This window comes from Ascaphus truei, chromosome 1 (genome assembly GCF_040206685.1).
Source record: "Ascaphus truei isolate aAscTru1 chromosome 1, aAscTru1.hap1, whole genome shotgun sequence".
In the NCBI taxonomy this organism is placed as follows: Eukaryota; Metazoa; Chordata; class Amphibia; order Anura; family Ascaphidae; genus Ascaphus; species Ascaphus truei.
In genome coordinates, this window is record NC_134483.1 from 422,391,247 (window position 1) to 422,417,215 (window position 25,969).

Sequence of the window (25,969 nt, forward strand, 5' to 3'; positions counted from 1 at the left end):
ATATATATATATATATATATATATATATATACACACACACACACACACACACACACTCAGTGTGTGTGTGTGTGTGTATATATATTTTTATACATTCTGAGATGTTATTGAAACAAGAACACACAAATGATTAAAGGACAAAATTAGAATGCCCAAGCAAGGCAAAGGTAAGTAATAATTTACACATAATCCTGCTGTACACGTACAAGAAAGATGTTTGCAGTTACTTAGGTGTTTTTATAAATGCATGTGACTAATATGCATATGCAATTCTTACATCAATTAACACACCCAAATGCAATGTTTTGCTGCAAAGTCAATGGCAGCTTCTCTAAACTTTGCAACTGGTTCCAGGTGGACCATTACTGAACAGACGATTAATACATAAATATTTATAACACTATTCATTAATTGAGTGTTAACATTTCCAAAACTTCACGTGTACAAGAACATACTTGAAAGTTTGGAAACAACACAGTCTTCAGCATACATACAATAGTAATTAGATAATGTGAAGTCAACAAAACAAGGCCAAAGACATATTTTCTGAATTATAACATTTATTTTTTTTGTTCCTTTTGCGAGCGAGTAACAGGCCTGCTTGTTGTCTCTTGAATTTTCCTTTTTCTTTTGCCACCAACTTTAGGCACAGCAGAGCCACTTTGAGTGGCCTCTGGCACTTCACGGGCAGGGCTTGTGCCCACTGACACATGTGAGCAAGTTGGTAGACACTGCACAAGTGATGGTTGGTCTGTTTCATGTGTGTCTTGTTTTGTTTTTGTCGCCTCCTTTGTAGGTGTCTGCTGCTGAATTTGTACAGATGGCAGCGGTAGGATGTCATCAGGAAACTGCACAGCAATGTCTGCTACTTGACCGGTAACATTTGGGCCTGGTGAATGAATATCAGATGAATGTGGTGAAAACTGACCTGCATGAACAGATCCTGCCTGTGAGGTGTTGAATCGTGGTACATTAGTCATTCTCCAGTAATTAGCTTGTGTTTGCTGAACAACTAATGCTTCGAATGAGGTGTTGATTTTTTGCAACTGTTTAGGCACTTCAATGAAGACTCTGTGGAGATGTGCCAATTGTGAAACTGTTTCTTCCTGCAGTGCAATCATCCTTTCCAGCACTGTCATCAGGTCAGAATGGCGACGATTTTCTGCTTCCACAATTTTTCCCTCAGAAGCTACAATTGCATCATATGTGGTATTTGCTGGACGTTTTGGCGGTAAAACAGTTTCAATTGGAACCTCTTCATGGTCACTTGCTTGTATTTGTGTGTCTATGGCGGCGGCGGCGGCATCATCATCATCATCATCATCATCATCATCAAAATCCTCTTCATCATGTTCTACAAATAAATGTACAAATTATTAAATGTCATGTTAATCTCTGCTGTGTTACTATGTAATTATACTGTGTCATAAGTAACAACTAACATGTTTCCATACGTTTTATAACCTCACATTAAAAACTACCTTGACTTAAGAATAATGTTTGGACTCAGTATGAAATATGAGTGAATGAAAACTTGCTGTAAACTCACAACTCCTACATGATAGTTAACATCACTAACACAATACAAGTTGCCTTACACTTCATTTTCACTGACACTAAGTAATCCTATTTAAAGAACATGTGCAAAACAAATAATGAACATGACAACATAACATATAGAAGAGCACATATTATATGGCCACCAACTGATACACTCACCTTCTAGGTGTGTTGAGCTGGCTGACCCAGGTGAAGACACTTGTTCAGTCACAGGTGACACATGTCCTTCAGGGGCAACTATATATAACAATAACATAAGTTTTACATTTACATGTGTAAATATTGAACAAACAGTTATTGTATGTTCTGTATTTATGAGTATCTAACAGCATCATTTCCTTAACCCAAAATGTGTGTGTGAAAGTGAACATAAATAGTTGTAATAACAATGTACATGCCTGTGTACTTAGAAGTTTTGAGTTCCCTAACGTACAACATACTATGGTTCTGCAGTAATGCGTGAGGAAAAATACATTAAATTTGTACATAAAAATCATATGTTGTGTAGTGATATCAGTATCATAATGTACATAACTATCATGAGATGACCATTCACAATGGTTATCATGAAGGTGGTCATATTGCAAAAAGTGTTGTTTTTGGTAGAGGATATGTGTGGTACATTAATATAAGATGTGGCACACCTGAATGTGGCTGTGACTAAACAAGACAACACATGCAGTGTGTGATAATGTGTCGTTGATAGTAGTTCAACTATAGATATGAGTGAACTAATGTGTGACGTACGGTTTGATAAGTAATGAGTTGTTGGGGCATTTAGTAGCTAAAGTGAAGCTTTCAAATGAGTGTGATTAACTTCAGTTGTGCTAGTGAGGTTGTAAGAACGGTTTTCCCTTCCCCAAAAAGCCTAATCAGCCACACCTTTAAATTACTTGAAACAGGTGAAAATGGTGCCCCTAAAATGAGGCTGTAATTAGTGTGTGTGCTGAACCCCACCCCCTCTGTTGAAGTGTATGCTGTGATGAGATATTAATTGCAGCTGCTTTAACACAATGGTAGATGAGCTAAATAGTCGTGTGCAGTTTTTAAGTTATGAAAACAATGACATAAAATATGATACGTGTGCCTCATTATGCTGTCTGTATATGACTTAAATCAAAAATGGACCTTTTCATTAACAACTATAGATGTGTTAGTGCAAGTGATGTTTGTAGGCCGTTGCATGCAATATATTTGATGCATGCTTAAAATAGGCAGTAATGTCATGTTTGTCGGAGTAAAATAAATAAAATACACAATAATATTCTACATATTTCTGTTCTGTACCTGTAGCTAGTAATAATTTCTGATTAACATGTGTTACACATGTGTACTACCCTGTTGTTCCCCATCTTCGCCCACCATCAATTGCTTCCACTGCAGCAATGCATTTTGGGAATTCACATGTAAATGAGCACGCAATGGCACGTGCTATATTAGTTACTGCTTTTAGTAGGACTACAACATATATGTCTATTTTGAGATATATATGTATACAGAATCAGACATATACATATATAGATGCAGGTATGCTTATATTGTGAAGACAGTATAAAAAGCAGTGTAACTATGCAAAATAACTGTAAGCAACGACACGCCTAGTACAGTAATATTTCTCACCTGGTGGAAATTGTGAGGGGTAAATTCCTATATCACGGTCACCAGGTAAGCCTTCCACGACGACGGGAAGTAATTTTGCCCGAAGCAGCTCCTCCAATGGACTTAATATGAGACGTTGTGGTGTGGGCCCACCTCCAGTGCCAGTAGCATGCACGCGTTGGTGTTGTATTTTCTTTTTCAATTTGGACCTAATATCATCAAATCTCTTGTGACAATTCCGCTTGTCCCTCACATGATTCCCACACGCATTGACACCAATGACTATTGTGTCCCACATTTCTTTTCTGCTTGCTGAACTTGTCCGCCCTTGAAAAACATATCAAATATATGAGGTAAATGAATAATAATATAAGCACCAGTTTCCTACACTGCTAGCTGTTCCAAGAGATAGCAAACATGCTGTTTTATGTGTAATATGTGAAGCACATGAGCATTCACTACTAAACCTATACATGTAAGCAAGGTTGCATTCATATTGTATGCAGTTATGGCAAATTGACCGCCTGTGTTTAGTTGTCCTTGTAAGGCATGCTAAAAAGCTGTGTTTCCAGACTAATTAACATAGAAAGATATTGTGAAGCCATATTTGCATATGAACAAAACTCAGATGACCTAGGATCACATGTATTTGAATAATAAATGTAAATGTACACTTACCTAGTAAATGTCCATATATACTGTCATAGTGCTCCAGAATGCCAGTGACAAGAGCTGTATTTTCCTGGTCATTGAAGCGAGGATTACGTGGCTTCTCCACACGTTTCTTCCGAGCAGGTTTAGGGTCAGAGCTTGGCTGGTGCTGACTGGACTCTCCTTCTTCCAATGGAAGAGCCTCCAAAAGCTGCCCACCAGCAAGCACGCCACCACCATCCACCCCATCAGCAACTGCGCCACCAGCAGCACTCCCAGCACCAGCACTCCCACTCCTAGCACCAGCACTCACACTCCTAGCACCAGCACTCACACTCCTAGCACCAGCACTCACACTCCTAGCACCAGCACTCACACTCCTAGCACCAGCACTCCCAGCACCAGCACTCCCACTCCCAGCAACAGCACTCCCACTCCCAGCAACAGCACTCCCACTCCCAGCAACACCACTCGCAGCACCAGCACTCCCACTCCCTGCAACACCACTCTCACTCTCAGCAACATCACTCCCCTGAACAGTACATTCACTCCGACGCGTACTCGCACGAGTAGCACTCCCACTCCCACCAGCATCACTCTTCCCACGCTTTGCGGGCATACTTCCAGCACTCACAAAAAACAGACAAGAAATGTACAGGCAATCACACGAAACACTTCCACATATAAAACAAGACAAAGATGTAAACAAAACAACAATGGACAAAGCTCACCCAATACACAACAAGTCTCTCAGTCAATATGCAAATGTTCAAACAGCCAGCTCTGTGCGTCTCTCTCTCTCTCACTCCCAACAACACAGAGAATGAATAGCAGTACACGTTGCCTTTAAATATGGCGCGCAATCCAAAACATGCTTGTTTCGCCTGATTCAGCAAGATTTGTGATTGGGCAACCTAACACCACCCCGCCACGCACGCCGATACACCTGTGTGTGATCGGCTAATCATCGTGAGAGTGGGCGGATTTGTTTTCGGGTTGATTTTGAATGTATTCGGCACTTACTGCATACGGAGAGGAAAAAACGCCAATAACATGACTAATCGGTAAGATTGCCGATTTCACATAATCGACGCTTACTGCATGAGGCCCTATGTCTCCCATGAGTGGGACCTATGAGTGGTCCTGTCCACCCAGGGTTCTCACCCAGAGGAGGGGGGTACTGTAACGAATGCCAACAAACTGTGGGCTTTCAACGCCACCTCCCGCCTAAGGAAGTTTAGGGGAACAACAGGTCCCCCAGATCTATGAATGATCCTGTTCGCCCAGAGGTCTAACTTGAAAGGGAGAGGGGGAACTGTAAGGAATCCATTTATTGCCTTGCTAGTAGCCTTGCAGATCTCTGCAGTTCACCTAATACTCCCTCTTGCAATCAATAGCACCTGTGCTAGCATTCACTGCAGCCTTAGTTCTGTGCTCTGTCCATTGGAGGATTCTCACACACCTCCCTCCTGTTATTGGCCCGTCGCCCTTTATATACTGCTCTCCCACACTGCTTCATTGCTGAGCATAATCCTTTGCTGGATGTTATAGTGTTCTGCCACAAGCCTCCTGGCTTGCTGTGTCTTGTTTTACTTATCCATGCCATGCTATAGTTCCTAGCTCTATTTGTTAGTTCCTGGTTCCAGCGACCTGCTGCTCTCTCCACGCAGAGGTCTGTGTTCCCAGAGACCTGCTGATACTCTTCACGCAGAGGTCTGTGTTCCTGTTACCTGAGGCCTGCTGCACTCTCCCTTTGAAGAGGCCTACTTCGGACTCGTGTGCTGAAGCGCTGGTTTTCCCCCGGCGCTTTACTGCGGTGTTCTTTGGCCAGTCGGCTGGCTTCCCCTACAGAAACTGACGTCATGGGCCATTTCCTCTCCTCACACAGAGGCCACTCCCGCGCTCCTGCTCCTATGCTGAAGCAGAGAGCTCCTGTCTACCCATTGCTGAACTCCTGCCTGAATAACGACGATGCTGCCTTCTCCAATCCTGACCCCGGCTTTTTTGACCATGGACTTCGAACTCTGGATACGACTACGTGGTCTAAGGTCGGTTATTATGTAACCCCACCTCAGCCCCGCGGTCTGGTCCCGGTTTATGGTGAGCACGTCTGTGACAGCAGCTCACAATCACTCATGCTTTAATTTTTTAATTACTTCAAAATATTATATATATATATATCAGTAATTAATTGTTGTCATTATTACTTCACTAATGCTTCTGAAGTGAGTACAGGGAACCCTTTTTGTATATATAGTATTTGACTAAGGAACTTTGGAATCTGTCATGGGAGACCAGATTTATTAACACCTTTTTATACCGGGATCATGTGATTAAGAAAAACAAGCAGGTAAAATAAATATACAGGACATCCACAAGCTCATATTGAACCCCCAAAATAACCACAACATATATATAAGCATATAAGTGTCACAGAGGAGTGCTACTGAGCATGGCAATATATATTTAAAACCAGAGACAAAACATGAAACACAGACAGAGCTCAGTGCACATCCAGTGAAACCTATACACGGTACAGTGCCTAAATATATATGTATAGATATCTATTAAATAAAATGGTCTTTTAGTTTAACATTTTGGCCAAAGTGTTGTAAGCCCCTGAGCCACTCAGCCACTCAGGGGCTTTCAACACTTTGTGATGTGATGTGCACTGAGCTCTGTCTGTGTTTCATGTTCTGTCTCTGGTTTTAGGTAAATTAAATAGTAATTTATTCCAGGAAAAGACATACACACAATGGGTCACAATATGCAATAGAAAACACTGGGGATCTGGGCTAACAAACTAAACATTCCTAGTCCAAATGGCTACAAAATGAAGTCTTTATGAGCCCTTTCCAATGACCGGGAGATACTGACAAACGTCCTGGAACTCAATTCGGCATGCAGTTCCAGCTACGACTGCTACGTTCCGTTTTCAGAACTTGGCCGCTGAAAAGCGGGACTGAGACATTTTTTCGCCTTGAAATCTCTGAAGCCGGCTCACGTCTATTTCTCTCAGAGAATCTTTTGGGGATCTTCAATTTGCCGCTGGTTGTTTGACGCTTAGAATCTGAGGTCCTGATTGGCTGATAGGTTTCTTATAGGTTTTGGATTCCCATTCACAAAACACTACAGCCAAACAGCGCGTGGGAATTTCTCTGCCAGCCTATCACAGATTTTCCGGTATTCTGAAGCCGGGCAGGCACCGACTTCAATTCTAATAAGGAGCATGGGCCAACCTGACACCTTTGCCTCTTGATTTTTTTATTTCTCCAGAGTATTCACAATAGGCACATGAAAAAGATAAAAAAAACACACAATAGTGTGAACAATATAATAATGGACTGTGACCATAGGTAAGTATATGTCAATCCCACTCACAAATTGAATGAAGATATGAAGAGTGGGATTGACATATACTTACCTATGGTCACAGTCCATTATTATATTGGTCACACTATTTTTTTTTTTTTTTTTCCTGTGCCTATTGTGAATACTATGTGCTCGCCCTATCTGGAAAAATCATCAAGCATCATAGATATCAGCGAACGGTTTCAAAAGGTTTTTTTTAGTTGCTTTTCAATTCTAGCACTCTACTCACATACACTATTGGGTGGTGGTATTCAATCACTATATTTGATATTCACGAATCATTCACCCTGTGTGTAGATATTTTGTGCTTTTTTGATCACTTTATTTCACATGTATTTTTGGACTTTATGTCACAATTGCAGATATTCTGTGGTATCTATTTAGTTCACTTTTTAGACTCACAGTCAGTTAGGATGGTATGTCTAAAATAAAAATAACTATCAGATTTTATAGAGCGCCAAATTGCATATTTCAATACACCTCTGCCTCTTAGCATATTGAACCCCACGCTGTGCCAGGCTCCTCAAAGTCTGGGGATTGGCAAATGGTGGCCGGATAGCCCTTTGTTATACCAGGACGTGGGTACTTGAGTGTACCTCCAGTGTGTACCTCCAGTACCCCGCCTGTTCTAACACCTTGGCATCCCTCAGGCTTTCACGTCTGGGACCTGAGCAGACACAGTGACACCACGCCTGGTGGCGAGCTGGTCTCTCGGAACCCGGAATTGGAAATAACACAGTTCATATAGAGGTTACAAGCATTTATACCTATTAAATATATTCCTTTAATAAAATATACCTTTTACACTGTACCTTGTGCTAAAAATGTCTAAGTCCCCCTTTCTGGTGTCAGGGATAGAATAAGGAGATATACCGTTTACTCTTACTAGCCTTATCCCTGCCACACTGTAGGAACCTGACTTTACATTTGGCACACAAATAAAACCCTCACAGTTTTATCAAATAACTGGAGCACCCCCTGAACACCTATACCCGGGTCATGGTGACTTGGGCATGAACTGGGTATCCCCCTTTATACTAGGGACCCCGGTACCGTTCTGGGGATACCTTGATCCCCTATGCCCTTTTTACCTTTCTGGTCTGGGCTGAAGCAGGGACTCCTGGCGGTGAGTCGCAAGAACGTTTCCAGGGTAGGATTTTTAATGGAGCACTGTACTTCAATGTATCCGAGAATCTTAACTGATTCTCGGGTACATCTTTGGGGTTTCCCGTAACTCTGGGACCCCGGCAAACACAACGGGGCTTGTCAGAGGTGAGGAGCGGCGCATTCCAGCTATCTGCCAGGTACATACTGGGTATTTGCTCGAATAAAGTGTGTCGGTGCAGTAGCCACAATCTGAAAATAGTTTCTCTGCAAAACCCACCCTGAAATTCCTAGCCTAGAAATCTCTGCTTACTGGCACTCCTGGAAAGACAAAAACACAAAAACTCTATATTGTCGCATAATTTACACACAGTCACAGTAATGCATATACGATAGTCAGGTCCAAGAGCTGACACTCTAGGACCCCAAAACACGGATCAGGGGTAACCAAGTGGGCTTAACCTTTCATTATTGAGTCTGGTTACCCCCTCACTGTCACATGATCCCTTTGTGTTACCACTGCACCATTCTTGTATTTTTTCTTGCCACCCCTCTCCACATTGGATTAAGTAGCGCTGTCTGCTATAATTGTTGTTATAGTACTTAAAGGTGTGATGGTGAGGGGGTACCCAGGCCAATAATAAAGGTATTATGCCTGGCTGGGTGCCCCTGAGCCATATTGGGGAGTTTGAATTGTCAGCTCTGCAACCCAGTTATGGCATGTGAACTGTATTTTAATAAAGATGTATGAGTGTTTTACTGTTCCAGGAGTGCCAACCAGCAGAGATTTGCAGGGCATGAGTTTCAGGGATGATTTTACGGTAAAATGTTTTTTGGGTAGAAGGGGCCAGACTTGCTGGTTACCCGAATCATGTACCCAGTAATCCTACCAGATTCCTGGAGACATGGAGACACAGACCACCGGACAAAATCCTCCTTAGGAATCAGTTAGCGGCTCACCCCCAGATCTCCCGGCTTCAGCACAGACAAGAACAGAAAACCGGGCAGGGGAAAATCACATTCCAGGGTCCCCCAGTATATGCCCAAACCCCCAGAACCCAGTGTAGGGGTTCGGAGTCTCTCCCACCAGGTATAACGTGGCGAGAGTGAAAATATTTCTAAGTCTATCGCTTAAAGAATAGGCGGTGGGTGGTCCCGTGGGGTCCGACGGCGGAGCACTGCGGCTGTGGACAATGGGGGCTGCACACCAGTTCCAGTTAAAAAACGAATTTATTGGGTGGTCATCAGGAGTACAGATAAACACGCCGTCGGACCCCACGGGACCACCCACCGCCTTTTCAAGTTACTGGCGTGATGCACGCACACATCTGAGTCAGAGCAGCTGTTCTACTGAGACTCCATCACAGAACTGTTCATCAATAGGTATGTACTTTGGTTGACTGGGGATTTAGACAGTGCCTTTATGGTATATATAGAGTTCTGTGTCACTCCTCCAGTTTTACCTGTACACCTATCTGCATATATACTATATTGAGCCTCATACACTGGCGACACACTTTATTCGAGCTGGGCTAGTCCCACGAATTCGGGTATACCCGGGTGTATTGAGGTTTGTGACTGTTTTCTGCCCGAGTGCATTGAGGTATTTTCCAAGCAGGGATTGAAGCATTTTATTCCCGCTGGCTGCAATACTGCACAGTATATATATATATACTGCATTACAATTCATGAATTTATGCCATCTGGTAGACACGCGAAGCATTGCAGCCTATTAAATCCTAATCATTATCATTTAACAGATCAGCCGCCCGTCAGCCAGGCATGAACCCAGGCTGGGAAGGCAAATGCAACGGGGCTTGTCAGAGGTGAGGAGCGGCGCATTCCAGGTATCTGCCAGGTACATACCGGGTATTTGCTCGAATAAAGTGTGTCGGTGCAGTACAGCTTATTACATGCTCTAATGACCAGAGGAACTGTGACATAAGCCTTAATCAATTATATACCACAAACAGCTGAGCCCTGAAGACCGGGATTATATCCCACATACACACTATCGCTTAAAGAATAAAAGCGGCTGTTGGCTAACTTCTGTAAGGAAGCTCCTAGCGCTCTGAAACTTGCTGTGCGTGTAGTTCAGGGAGAAATATACAAAACAACTATAACTTAATTTTTATAGCATTTTATAAAAATTGTTGAATGAAAGTCCCACTAAATTAGTGTATTAAACATGATAAGCAGGTTTGGGCTTTCATTCAGAACATCGGAGAGAGGGAAACACTCATGAGATTCATCCAAGATTCACCTAAGATTCATCAAGCTTCAGAGATTTTGTAAGATACCAAGATTCCAAGTGCCATTATTGTGGTGACAGAGCGAAGGAAGCAGCTCTGTCGGAGTACACAGTGGTTGCGACTGGCACCACTGACCGAGGACAGTTGCATCCCGTTTCGCGAGTAACTCCGCTCCTGGGAAATTGCTCCTAAAGACTTTCTTTATCAACATTTCGTTCTGGAAACAAATTATTTTGTTTGCTCCCATCCCAGTAAGTGTATTTTGACTGTAATTGTGGAACATTGTGTGTATGTCTTTTCGTGGAATAAATTATAATTAATTTTACCTCCTTGCTTTGCTCAATCAATTGATCCCGGTATAAATGTGTTAAGAGACCTGGGGTATCATGCAGTAAGCGGCGGAAAAATGCATTAGCCAGTTTAGCAATTAGCCATGTTTTTGGCATGTTAAACTGGCTGTATGCTGTAAGGGGCGAATCCCTGGCGAATGAATTAGCAACCACCATTTGATGAAATGGCGTGTAACCAGTGGCGGGACGGCTGCCTGGCGAGAAACTGCCGAGAAGCCGTCCCCTGCCGAGATCTGTCTGCAGCAGAGAGAGATCCGCCGCTCTAAATTTACCAGAATGATAAGAAATGATAGTGTTGTAAAAGCTTGATTTACTGTATTGTAAATGATTGTGGCTATGCTGCTATGCATAGATGTGTGTTAAATGTATTTTATTATTAGAGAGATGTAATTTTTGGGCTTCTATGTTGTACTGTAGGTTATGGAGAGGCTTGCTTTAGTATATTGTAATTTTTGGTGTCCTTTTTTGTATGTTTTGAACTTGTTCTCTGTAACGATAGCTATAGTTAATTGTGTAATTGGTATGGATGGTATTTTAATTATTTAGGGATGTAATTCATGTCTGTTAATTCATTGATTGTGACTTTATTGCATTACATAATATACTTCTTGTGATGTCAGGCTATTTTAGTTGGATTATTGTATTGTTGACATTGATTTGCAGCATGTACATGTAGCTTACATGTTATGCTACATGTATACACTGTAAATGCAATGTTGTAAGTGGCATTTGAGGCTTTAGATTGAATGATTAAATGAGATTTGTATAGGAAATTGCTTTTTAATTCATTGAGGATGTTATGCATAAGTGGTGTTGCCATTGCAGGATGGCTTAACCCCTTAATTACCTTTGGGGTTAGTACCCGATAAGGTGATTAAGGGGTTCATTGGTATGTTAATGGCATTGATATGTATTGGCTATTTATTATTTTGCCAACGGACTCCAAGGATGATGCTGGCGACGGAGCCTTCTTATTGATGAGGTTAGTAGAATTTTCTTTATTTTACTACGGTATTTAATGTGTTTAATAATGGCCAAATAATGTACTATCCCTATGTGGATAATAGTTATTTGGCACATTATTATTGTACTATATGTGTTGGGGGGGGGGGTATTGGCCCCAAGGGTTTGTGGTAGGCTCCCTTGTGGGTAGTGGGTGAGGGTGGTTAGGCCTCAGGGTGTGGGGGGGTTAGTGGGGGAGGGTATGTAGGTGATGGTGGGTTAACCCCTTAATGACTGTAGCGGTTAATAACCACTATGGTGATTAAGGGGTTAGGGGACATTACATTGGATGTTTTTATTCTTGTGTCTGTTTTGCAGAAGCAGATGGGGCATGGGCAGGATGAAGATGAGGATGGCCTTCATCGTGGCAGTGCTATATGTATTTAATGTCTTTATTGTTCTGTATGTATTTTAAATGGACAACTGCACTATTATCCATTTGTGGATAATAGTCATTGTGGCCATTGTGCCCATTACTGTTTTGTATGTTAGGGGGGTATAGGTGTTGTTATATATATTTTTTTTATTTAGTTAGTGTGGGGCTGGTGTGTGTATTTCTTTTATTGTGGGTAGTGGGGGTGGGTGAAGGGGGTATTAGTCCCAACGGTGGTTGTTTAGGGCTTGTAGCGGGAGGCCTTAACCCCTTCATGACCGTAGCGGTATTAACCGCTACGGTCGTGAAGGGGATAAGTGCACCCGCAACCCCCCCGCAAGCCCTAAACCAACAACAAGGGCCAAATACCCCCTTCACCCACCCTTGCTACCCACAATAAAGCTGGCATGGCTGTTTAACCCCTTCATTACCTTAGCGGTTAACCGCTAAGGTAATGAAGTGGGCTTTAAATGCATTTTTCCTGCCTCGGATGCATGCCGGGGGGGTCCGGTGCTGATATTAATGGTATCAGCTCCGGAGACCCCCGGCATCAATCCCAGCCAGGAAAAAGGCCTGAATTTTTTCTAAGTGCCGATCCGCCACTCATCCGCTGCCTCTGAGCAGCAACTTGCCATCTTTTTCTTGCGTGGCTGATCCGCCAGCAAAACGGTATTCTAGAGAGGCGAATAGCTCCGCTTAGCTACTCGCCACTACTAGAATACAGCGTGGCGTAAAAAGTTGGATTTTTAGGCGGAAAGTGCCTTCTCGCCCCGCCACCGGCGGAAAAAAAAAACCGCCAGCCACACTGGCGTTTTTTTTAATCTCGCCACTTTCTCGCCCGTTACTGAATACGGGTAGGCTTTTTAGGCGGGAAAGTGGCGAGAATTGCCTTTCCGCTGCTTACTGCATGAACCCCCTGGTCTCCCATGACAAAAGGGCAGTTTGACCTTGCACATTATGTTTTAATGGTTGGTTAATTTCTGTTCCAATGCTCTTCATTTTTGTGGAATTTTCAGTCAAAGTTTGGCTGATTTGCAAACTTCAGCAAACAATTTGCACATCTCTAATCATGAAGCTGGGGCTGAGGAGGCAATAATCTATTCACAGTGCCCACTGACAGAAAAATCTATTTACTGTTGATCCAAAAAAACTAAAATAGTTATATTTTGCCCCTGAGGATGAGTACATTTTTAAAGAAACCAAATATATTTATAGTTTAATCAAATATTGTGTTTTCAATAAATATTGCAGTAGAATTAACACATCATACTAATGGGTGCAATAACATCTGCAAAATCATTTATGACTGTTTATTTATTTAAGGGAGGTTTCATGGGTATCTTATCCAGATTTTAATAAGGAACAGCTGAAAGATTACAGGATGCTCAAACTATTCTCTGGCAATGTAAAACGGTTTTCATTTGCAATTTCAAGATTGAATAGAAATAATTCTCTGTATTATTTTAGATTAAAAATGCAAACCAGGCATCAAAAATTACAACCAGGATATAATAATTTAGAGGATAGATTACACCATTTTGTAACAGTGAAAACTGGATTAATGATGGGAATTTGTGAATATTAAAGCAGCAGTTCAAGTAATATTCTACATGTGTTTTTTTTTTTAAATAAATCAGTTCTGTACTATGAGATAATACTTGTATCATTTAAAATTTAAAAAAAAAATGTTTTAAAGACATTTTTTTATGTTTCCAATGTAGGAAGCATTTCCAAAGTGACAGCCCCCTTCCCCTTTTGATAGGCTCTGGCTCTTGAGCCCCGCCCTCTCCCTAGCAGTGAACCAATTGTATCTAGTAACTGCCCATTCAATCATATTCTAGGAACTACATTTCCCATAATGCTGAAATAAATAACCCTGAGCAAAGCGATTGATTACAGAAGAACGGATCGTTCTGCAATTTAGCTAATCACTTGTCAGTGTGCAGATTGTATTGATGCACATATTGAATGGGAAAAATATAAATATATATATTTTTGAAACGGCAGCTTGAATTGCTGTTTTAATTCTCCATAACATCAAATAAACCACTGGGGGTATAAAGGTCCCAAAAAGTGTCTCTAGATACTCAGCTCAAAAAGATGCAAATGTTCTTGTGTCTTGTTACACAAAGTGTGTTATGGAACAGTACCTCAAATGCCCCAGTCCCACTTTTATGGTCACACTTGTGAATCTGAAATGAAATATTAAAAAAAAAACACGAATCCTCTGCTTTATGACTCTATCCTCAACCCAGCAAATTTGGGACTGTTTAAGCATTCTTTTCTCAGTTAAGTATAGTATAAGCTTCTAAATAAACATTAATTCAATTGGATATTTTGTTTTCCATGATATTTTTAATTCTGTTGTGTATTAATAAAAACAAGAGTTAAATGTATAATATATTTAGTTTTGCATGACAATAACGTAACTAATACTATTTCCTCCTTCCACTGCTACCCCTTCACTCAAACTCTCCTTCACTGTCGATATTACCACAATCTCATCAACACCTTAAGGCTGCGCTTATAGTGATGGCAACAGCAATGCGCCATCTCATCAAAACAAATGCATTGCAGCTGTCGCATGCGCTTATAGTAAGTGCGAAGTTACGGCGCGATGGCTTGGTCACGATTACTGGAAGTCATCTCAATTTGATTTTTCACTAAACTAATCCCTATACTGGCTTCCCATGTACTCTAGAATCAAATGTTAACCTCTAATTCTTATTTACAAAGCTCTTAATGATGCTGCTCCCCCTTATATTTCAGTCTTCATCTCCAAATACAGTATATCCCTAAACTTCCCCTATGCTCTGCCCATGACTTCCGCCTTTCCTTCTTTTTTATTACCTCCTCCTACTAGACTTTTCCCACCCTGCCCCTCTATATGTAATTCCTTACCATGCACCATCAGATTCAGCCCCAGCATTCAGATGTTTAAAAACTCCCTGAAAACGTATCTTTTCAAGGAAGTCTATCTGGCATAGCCTCATTACATTTTATATCTGTTTGCACTTGTTTGTCCTTATTTGGTATGTCATTCTGTTTGTGTAATTAACCTAAATCTGTCCCCGCATTGTCCAGGATATGTTGGTGCTTTACAAATAAATAATAATAATAATAATAATAATAATAATTACAACCTGTTTTCATATCACCTAAAACAAAAATAATGGTTTTGAAGAATATATAATACAGATGTAGTCAGCTTTATTGTTCCCTCTTTCTGAAAATGATAAGATATGTTGTAAAATTCTATGTTATCACTACAATTAAATCCTATGAAAAATCTGTGCTATTTTGAGTAATAACAGGATATGTTCAGTTAATACTAGGAACAATAAGACTAGCCTCATTTGTATGTGGCACTTGGAAGAACACATATGAAGCAAAGGCACATTTGGAATTAAAGCATAGATTAGGGTTTCCCCAATGTCCCATCACATGATGAAATGTTTGGGTAAGCTTCTTTACAACAGAGTCCCTTTTCTTCATCCTGGAAAATGTGACCTGACACATTTCTACAATGTTGTTTTATTATAAGATGGAGCTATACAAAAAAAATGTTACTGTGAATTAGGTTTGTGACTGGTGTCTACAATGTCCTTTAATCCATTTATTGCAGAATCCTTTTGTCACATCATGTGAACTATTGCTATTTAACATTCTAAACCTGGTATGGCTGCTGGGGAAATTTATCAAGAAAGAATAGAATACAGTCCTTGGCATATCAAAAACAAACCTAAGCTCACAGACATTGCTTTGTGTAACTACGGCTTAAAGAGGCTGCATTTAGGTACTTTCATAATATGAAAAGACAGGCTGATTTTGGCCCCCTCGCTTAGTGAGATCACTGCTGTCAGTGCCATTTATTTGCAATCCCCTGTGATTTCTGTATCCCAGAACCCTTCTGAATGAAAATAAAACACAGAGCCAGTCAAAACACCTGCTTTATGGACATGCCCAATTAATGCCTTGATTTGTGTCTGCATGTGAGGGCTGCTTGATGGGACTTTGGGTTGGCCTTTTAATTCATTTGAGTTTGAAGGTTCTCTTTCATTTGGGCTTGAATTTCAGCTGTTACGTTATGCTGCACAGCTTTGTTGACTACAACAGCAAAATAAGTTCAATTCCACAGCACTATCAATTTAATTTCAAGGTTATCCACTTATAAAACAATTGAAAATTACCCAAATAGATTTGAGAGCATGAGAGGGGTATAAAATGGGAATTTTGCATTTTTCAAAAGCAAATACTGTTAAAACAATGTTTCAAGATTTGTTCATTAAACTTCACCAAGTAATTACCAATAATTAAGAATGTTCAAATCTCTGTGCATTAAGGTTTATCATCATCAATGTATCATTGACATGCATGTTTATTTGTTTTATGTACTATTAAAATGTTGTAATAATGTATACATAGCTTGAGAAATTAAAATGTAATGTCACTGGTGTCTATTGAATGTATATATAAACACATAAGGAGACAAAGAATCCTCCTGAAAAGATCCTCATTAGCTGCACAACAAAGCTAGGAATATTTAGCAGGGTTTAAATACCCACTGTAAGAGTAATTTAATTAGCTGTGAGGTACAGGTAAGCAATCGCTCCCAGCACTGTGGGAGGGCAATTGCTACTAAAAGCCAGATGGCAAAAATAATAAATATTTTATTGATCAACCAAAGTGACACATAATATATAACACATACTCTAAACTATCATAAAAACAATTAAAACATATATGTAACGGGTGACAACCAGTCCAGGGATAACCATGGATAAATCCAAATTATTCTCAGAATAGATCCCTAAACAGGTGAGTGGATCATAGTGAGTGAGACAAAATCAGTGAATTGATGTCAGAATGCAAATATCTATCACGTCTCTTAGACTCAGGGTGGAGGGTAATACAGTATAAGCTGTGCTACGCCGTTAGGCAAACCATAAGGTCAAAATACTCCAAGGTATACTCAAGGTGAATAGCAGGGCAAATACAGACAGCATATAATACGCTGCGCCCCATATAACTAATACAATAAGCAACCAGCAACTACCACCACATTCAGAACGATCTCACCCGTTACTTCCTCCTCCACGACGTCAACGCGATGACGTCATGCCGACGTACGTTTCGCGCATAGGGGACTGGCGCTTTCTCAAGGTGGGAGGTGTTCAACAGAGTAGCGCTGCCCTCTTATATACTCTTATGCTGTGCGATCCTTAATATGCCTATACCTCTCACTTAAAGTGGTAGACAGCTAAATTAACCTCATGGATACCGTGATTGAGTAAGTAAATAAATAAATAAAGTGGGGGATATAAGGATTGTGTCCTCATTCATTGGTTGCTCCTCGGCTTAGGATAGATACAATTATTAGTCTGATGGGGCTATCAGAGCTGAACTATTCAGACAATAGATGCATTGTGGACAGCTAAATAGTACAGATGTATCCAGTAATCACCCAATACAACAAGGGATACTGATCACACAGATGGCAAAGGGTACTGGTCAAACCACAGGCATACAATGAAGGCCAATATACATATACTGATTCATGTTCATGTCTATTGAAAGTAGCCAGGTCACATGATGGCTACTATTCTGCCCTTGGGCTGGCAGTAAACCCTGTTACAATGAGGCTGTCAGTAGTTGCTATGTTGTTTTCCCCCTCCGAGGAGCTGCATTTGAGTGACAGCGGGAAGCAGTGATATCAGGCCTGGGCATGACCAGCCATGAGCCAGACCTGGTGCCCTCCTCCTGGCAGTACTTAAAGGCAGGACCGCCCTAAATTTAGTGGTGTCCTTCATCCTCTGAGGAAGGCAGGTCATGCAATTGGGAGCCTGAGATTGGGGTCTTCCCTTGTGCTCTTCTCTCCGGGGGAGATTGAGTGTGAACCATATCTCTGCCTCTGCTAGAGAGGTGGGAAAGAGCATGGACAACTGCGAGTGCCCTTGGCCTGTAGTGGCGGTCCATGGACCATCCTTCAGTAAGAGCTGAGAGTACTGCATTGGGCAGAAGCCTGCCATGTAACTGTGCTTTACAGAGTGAATAAACCGCTCCTGTTATATACCGCTTGCCTTGTGCGTGACCTTACTGGGGGGGGGGAGTTCTAAAATGGGAGATTACTTTCAGTTCCTGAAACCTACGGCAGATGTAGGTGCTGCACTTCTAAAGAGACATGTGGGGTATGAACCCCAGAAGCCTGGTCCTGTGTCCCTACTGCCATCGGCGGACGACTCAGCCCTCCTGTTGCCAGCAGGTATATGCACCATACACCGTAGTAATGGACAAATCTCCCACCAGGTGCAGTAAACACAGGTACATGAATATGCTTTGAAGTTGTCTTTACATGGCTCAGAAAGATTTCAGCTCCATTGATTTAGATTGAAATATTCTTGAGCAAAGGGAAGACACCTAGATACAGTATATAGTCCAGTAGTAAGAGTTGGGTAAAATACTGTAAGAAATTAAAGGTCTTAGTAACCCTGTCAGTGACAACATGTCTAGTGTCTCATATATATTTGGGGATTAAATGTCAAAGTCTGGGGCACAGCTGAAATAAGTTATGTTATGCCTACATCCATGTATTGTACCTTGTTTAAGGTGAGGTTATTATTATTGAGTAATTGATATAAGAAAATACAATTTTCCACTTACAAATTACATTTTTTTCTTGTAAAATGTTTTAAACTTGAAAAAACTTTTTGATGACATTAGATGGATCCCTGGTAAACAATCTGTCTGAAGTGGTATAATGGAACGCCAACCCCCATATTCATGAAGCTCCATTACAGGTTAACACACCTAAAAGTGGGTAAACTTCCATCGGTTTAGGACATTTGGTTGTGGCCATTCTGATGTGACCAAATGACTGCCGGCACTTTGCCGCTATTCATCCCACCTCTGGAACCTGTTGCCACCTTTCTTTTCACCGCTAATATAAGACCCTATATTTAACCCTTACCCTAAAACCCCCTACCTAAGCCCTCACCCTAAAACACCCTACCCTATGGTTTTACCCTAAAACCCCTTTAATTAACCCCCTACCCTAACCACTAAAATCCCTTAAATTAACAACCGACCCTAAGCACTAAAACCCTTAAAATAACCCCTACCCAGTAGTAAAAGTTTCCTTAGTAGCGGGCAGTGGCTGAGGTATCAGTGGCGGATTGACTGCGGTAGAGGGTCTGTCTCCAGCTGAACACTCCAGGTCATTTGGTTGTGCGAAACGGTAGCAACCAAATGTCCCATTTTGACTTCCATTGACTTAAATTGAAGTTAATGGCAATTCAGGTGCATTAATCCATAACAGCAACAGTTTCTTAGTTTGTAGTGCACACTTTCTGTGTCCTAAATGTGTGACCTAAATGAGTCTTCACACGTAGGAGATTTTTTTCTTGAGATGATATATCCCAATTCGTTATTAAAAAAACATGATAAATATCAGAATCAACATGAAAAATGACATCCAGCGAACAAACTAAAATAGCCAAAACAAAATTGTACTCTTATTAATTTGAAGGAACAGTCCTTTCTAGGACCAAAGTGACCTAATACCAATGGCATGTTTGTAATGGGTTAACTACAGTATTAGTCAGTGACACAATTTTAGTTTAAATCAGAGAAGTATAACTATTTTCAAATCCTGTTTTGAACTTGTAATGCACACATAGCAATTACATGCTCTGGAGTTCTTTTACAATAGTTACAGACTCTCTCCTGCAATAAGACCCGGGGCATATGTGTCAAGGCAAAAGTGGCCCAATACTGGTACCAGATGGTATCGACCAAGAAAATCCCTTTTTAAAGTTGAAAAAATAATGTGATGGAGAAAAACATAGAACAATCTATTGCACAAGAACAGCAACATGACCTTGAAAATTTCAATTTTTATGAATAAAATCAAATACAGTAGCACATGATTTTCAGTTCTGCAAGTACTTTCAAATGTCATGCACAATCTCAACCCAGTTCAATCATTTGAATTTTTTTAGCTATGTGCCACTTACAAATTCCTACTACTCACATGTTTTGAAAAACATTGTGTTGTACTACAATTATATACAGTACTTGAAATAGTCTATTGATGACAAGTACAGATTTTGGTATATTTCTGATGAAGTTGGTATAGTTTTTTATTGGTTTCATAGATAGTGCTATATTACCAAATCTATTAAAAGTAGTTGAACTTTTTGCATTCCAATTACAAATAATTTTCTTTGTCAGTGCTAATATTGCAGTATTTATTTTGTATGAGAACAACATAATTTTTTTTAGTTGCAAAAACTGACAAGAATTTAATGAAGACACATCAAATAATGAAGTGCAAATCAGTAAAGACAGATATTGTCCATGCTGTTAAAACTGGTATTGGTTACATATCAAATGCTGCCTGATGGTTCCAGTTCAATTTACAGCTCAGAGAGAGAGAAAGGTCTCCAGTGGCATTTAATCCATATCTCATCTCAAAACATGATCACTGGTAGAAGGTCCAGGATTGTCTATTTTATTGACTTTGCTACCGCTAATATCAGTAGTACAAACTGGAAACTTTTCTTCTGCTATAATACTAACACATTCAGTAGGTGAGAGGGAAATCAATTCAATATTAAAAGCATACAATGAGTATTAATACATTTTTCATTTCATATATATTTTATATAACCACATTTCAAGGTCAATATATTTCAAATTCATAAACATGTTGTGCATCAGTAAGAAAATTATCTTTGTGGTCTTACCTAGTTACTTTACACTGTAAACTTAATTTATAGGTGTGGCATCTAGTAGTATAGGCTTCTAGGCTGCATTGTAGCTATTCCCAAATGGGGAGGGTTTTGAATTATAATCTAATGTTTCAATAGAAATATATTATGCCAGCACATAACTGTGCCACTAGCAGTCAAGTTTGATCCAACAGCCATGGTACGGTAATTATTTCGCTTAGACCAGAGTTAATTAAATAAATACTGTTTACAAATTGTTTATCTAACCATCTTTTCCTATGAACACAGCATAATCTACTTTTTAAAATTTTCTAGATTACAATAGAAAGCCAACCTACCCTCTTCTAAGCAATCTTCAAATCCTTTTTTTCTTAATTATGGGCACTTTCCCCAGTTCAACATTTGAACTTTGCAGACTTGAGAAGTTTGAGAAGTTTATGTTTGTCTTGAACTCTGAGATGAACTTCGGAACATATTTACTAAAGTTAAATTAAAGTCAAAACCAACAGAAAATTTTGAAAATTACAAAATAAATTAGGGAGGTAACGGTGATGGTGGTGGGGGTGGGGGGGGGGGGTGTTATAGTTAAATGGTCAAACAATTTGTAAAATCTGCAAATTGTGACAAAAAAAAATAACGTTTGAAAGAATTCAACCAGGATTACATTTTTTTTTTTTTCAATTATATTTTTTATTTTGTTCAGTACATAATATTCATACAGTGAATAAGCTCTTGGCGGCGTACAGTATCAGCTTACTGCATGTGTCAATCAACATTGTAATTGGGTAGACGACTTTGGACATACGGGGTAGACAGACAGACAGACTGGGGGGGATCTCCGGCTAGGAGTCGGAGGGGGGAGACAGACAAAGAGAAGGGGAGAAGAAAAGAGAGAAGGGGGGGGGAAGGGTGGGAGTTGGGGGGTCTCCTTCCATGATTCCGCCTCTGCCTCCCTCATGCTGGTTCTCTGCTTCTGAGGACTTTGTGCGTACCCCGTAGGACCGCTAACTCCTAACTGGTTTGTCTCTCTCATTTTCTTATAGGTCCCTCCCGGGGCAAGCGGGGTTTTGAAGTGGGGGGGAGGGGGCGGGGGGGTGGGTGAGGGATGCGTGTGTCTAAGTGTGGTGTAGGTTCCGTCGTTAAGCACTCCCTCATGGGAGAACGCATTTGTCCCTATTAAAGCCAAATTGAGGTCCTCTCCACTCCCTGGATTTCTTTCTGGGCTAACCATGGTGCCCAGACTTTTTCAAAATTTTCGCCAGTGTCATTGACCAAGCTTGTCAACATTTCCATCTGGCATACCGTCCAAATTCTATGTCTAATGTTTGGGATTGAGGGAATTATGTTTTGTTTCCAGCGTGCTGCAGTCTCCCCCCTCATCGCCATAGCAAAGTGAGCTATCAACTTGTTTTCTCCTTTGGTGAACCCGGTTGCTGGCCTGTTCAGGAGGAACAGCCATGGGTCTAATGGGACGGGTTTACCTGTAATTATGTTCAACCAGTCTTTAATTGAGTCCCAGACTGGGACAATTTTGGGGCAGGACCACAGCATGTGTAACAGGTCTGCCTGCTGTCCACATTGTCTTGGACACAATGGGGAGTAACTGGGCAGGAATTTAGCTAATTTTGTGGGAGTATGGTACCAGCGCATCATTACCTTATATGCGTTCTCCCTTATGGTTGTGCACATAGAGCTTTTAGAGGTCGCCGTCACTATCTTTGTCCAGACCTCTACCTCCAACTCCTCTCCTAGGTCTGTTTCCCATTGAGTCATTTATCTAATTTTGCCCTTTACTGTCGTGCTAGAACCGGTCACTTCCTTATACATCTGCGATGTAAGTCTCACCGTGGATGTCCCTGATCGACAGAGCTTTTCGAAATTTGTCATAGGGGATTTTGGCTGAACTTTTTGATAGAACGCCCTGATCTGGAGGTACCTAAAGATCTCGGCATTGGGGATGTGGTGGTCTGATTTGACTATTTCGAAAAAAATTATGCCTTGTCTCCTCTCCAGATCTACCAATCGCTTTATGTTATTATGTTTCCAGATAGAGAAATCTGTGCCGGACTGGCCCGGAACAAAGAGGGGGTTATTCCAAATTGGTGTCATGCCCGATGCCCTGCTAGTCAGGCCACATTTGAGCCTTGTGCCTGCCCAGATCGACAGCGAGTTGGTCATTGAGGATAGCGGCAGTTTGGTGCTAGTGCGCACCTTCTTAGGGTACCAAATCAGGTGCTCTAGTTCCAATGGGGAGCATGCCTCTCGCTCTAACGTGACCCATCTTTTAGAGTCGGGGTTAGTGTGCCATTGCACAATTTGACATAATTGGGCCGCTCGGTAGTATGACAACAAACAAGGTACCGCTAGCCCTCCAGCCCCTGTTTGTGTGCGCATTATCTGTTTGCTCACTCTCGCCTTTTTGCCTCCCCAGATAAACTTATCTATCTCAGTCTGGAGGGAGAGAGTTTCCTTCAAACTTAACGGCACTGGGAGCGTTTGGAAAAGATACAAGAGGCGAGGGAGCAAATTCATTTTTACGCAGTGGATTTTGCCAATCCATGAAATTTTATTTTTAGCCCACCTATGGAGATCCTCTCTCAGGGTCCGTATCAGTCGCGGGTAGTTAGCTTGGCCGATTGTATTATATGTCCACGTGATATTGACCCCCAGGTATTTGATTTGTTGCTTTTGCCAGCGGAAATTGAAGTTAAGGGCAATTAGTTTTTCCACGTGTTTAGGGAGGTTTATGTTAATAGCCTCTGATTTGCTCTGATTGATTTTGAACCCGGAGACCCTATTGAAACGTCCCAGTAGTTCGAGCAGGTTCGGCAGGGAGGTGAGGGGCCTGGATACTGTCAGGAACACGTCATCCGCATAGAGTGCCACCTTATGCGTCTGGTTTCCGATGGCAATACCTGAGATATCTTTGCTATCCCGGATCTGGGCCGCCAGCGGTTCCATACACAATGCAAAGAGGAGGGGGGAGAGCGGGCATCCCTGTCACGTACCACTCTTAATTTGGAAGGGATCCGAAGCGAATCCCTGGTGGGTAACCCTAGCCGACGGGGTCGAATATAGCGCGAATATAGCTTTTAATAATTTGGCACCCATTCCGAACGCTCCAAGCGTGGCCTCCAGGTATGGCCAGTCTATCCTATCAAATGCTTTTTCCGCATCCAGACTGAGCGCCATAACTGGTATATCTTTGTGATTGGCTATTTCTATCAGATCAATAATCCGTCGGGTATTATCTGATGCTTGTCGACCCTGGATAAACCCGACTTGATCTGGGTGCACCAGTCTGGGTAGGATGAGACTCAATCTATTGGCCAACAATTTGGAATACATTTTAATGTCCGAATTAATTAGGGATATAGGCCTATAACTTTTACAGTCCTGCGGGTCTTTCCCTGTCTTGTGTATTACTGAAATGAACGCTTGGAGCATTTGGCTAGGGAACGAGGATCCGTTCAACACTTGGTTGAACATACGGAGTAAATAAGGGCATAGTTGTTTCCTAAACTTTTTGTAGTAAAGATTCGAGTACCCGTCGGGGCCCGGGGCTTTAGAGGGTTTCAGGTTTTTCATAACCTCCGATAATTCCTCCATTGTAAAATCTCTACCCATCACCTCTCTGTCCACCCCGCTCAAGCAGGGTATATTTGAGTTTTCTAGAAAATTCTCCAGGGCCTCCTTGTTCGCTGTTGATCTAGTTACTTTATCCCCGTCATATAGTTTTGCGTAGAAGTCTTTAAATTCCCTTACAATTTGTTTGGGGTTGGCGGTAATTTCCCCTGATTCTCGCCGTAACGCTTGGATACTATAATTGTGTGTTTTGGAGTTAATCATATTGGCTAATAAGGTATCTTGTTTGTTTGCTTTCTCGAAAAATCTTCTCTTTGACCAACTTAGCGCTTTCTCGGCCTGGGAGGTGAGCAGAAGGTTTAGTTTAATCTGGGTGTCTTTAATTTGTTGCAGGGTCGCTGCATCGGGTAACCGTCTATGTTGTTCCCAGTGCTGCTTTAGCTCTGCTTGCACCTTAATAATTTTTGCGTTGCGCTCCTTTTTCTTGCGGGCTCCCACACTAATCAAAACCCCCCTCAGTGTTGCTTTATGTGCCTCCCAGAGGGTTATATGTGAGTCAACGCTATCTTTATTTTCACTGAAGAAGTATTTAATCTCCTCTTTGATCTTTCTCTCAAGGTCTGGGATCTTTAGAAGGGAGTCATTTAGTTTCCAGTTTGCTCTTGGTCTTTCCAGCCCATTCTGCGTGCACCTTAGCTCGATCGGTGCATGGTCCGACCATGAAATGTCATGGATCCCCATATGGGTGACCGCGGAGACCAGTCTACTAGATATAAAGAAGTAATCGATTCTGCTAAATGAGTCGTGTGGGTGTGAGTAGAAAGTGTAAAGTTTTTCTAGCGGGTGGATTTCTCTCCATGCGTCTATTAGTTGGAGATCTTTTAAACCTTTCTCTAGCGCGGAAGGTCGGGGATTGGCCTTGTGCTTGTGAGGCCCCGAACGATCCAGGGTTGTGTTCATAGCCACATTGAAGTCCCCGCCTAGGATTAGGGCTCCTTCGCTAAATTTTTTGATAACGCCGAATGTCTTCGTAAAGAATTCTGCCTCGTGGGTATTAGGGGCATACAGCGTGGCTATTGTTATGGGCAGTGCATTAATGGAACCTATGAGCATCAGGAACCTGCCCTCTCGATCTTTCTTTACCTTATCTACTACTAGGCCTACCCTATTGTGAACTAGGATTGCTACTCCCCGTTTCTTTTCTGGGGCGGAGGATAGAAATACTTGGTTATATTGTTTGTCGAAGTATTTGGGAGTACTAGTGGTACTGAAATGCGTTTCCTGGTGTAGGATGAAATCCGCTCCCTTTTTTTTGTAATCAGTGAGTGCTATCTTTCGTTTGCATGGGGAGTTTAGTCCCTTAGTGTTGTGGGATATAAAGGTTAGAGGCAT

The 25,969-nt window shown here is 41.4% G+C and overlaps 1 protein-coding gene across 1 annotated transcript; it reads right to left on the minus strand.

Moving 5' to 3' along the window:
- Positions 1 to 558: 558 nt before the first annotated feature.
- On the minus strand, positions 559 to 25,969 carry LOC142501784 (uncharacterized). The gene is made up of 3 exons (XM_075612214.1): positions 25,465 to 25,969; positions 1,720 to 1,797; positions 559 to 1,354 (listed from the first exon to the last, which is right to left on the minus strand). The coding sequence occupies exons 1-3, from the start codon at positions 25,967 to 25,969 to the stop codon at positions 561 to 563; spliced, it is 1,377 nt and encodes a 458-aa protein (XP_075468329.1). The 3' UTR covers positions 559 to 560.

Excerpts from the sequence above, each read along its gene's own strand:
- LOC142501784 (XM_075612214.1), bottom strand. The coding sequence starts at position 25,969 with ATGCCTCTAACCTTTATATCCCACAACACTAAGGGACTAAACTCCCCA. Across the intron at positions 1,798-25,464 it reads ACCTTCCGCGCTAGAGAAAG|TTGCCCCTGAAGGACATGTG; the intron begins GTTTAAAAGATC and ends TGTTATATATAG. Across the intron at positions 1,355-1,719 it reads CAGCTCAACACACCTAGAAG|AACATGATGAAGAGGATTTT; the intron begins GTGAGTGTATCA and ends ATTTATTTGTAG.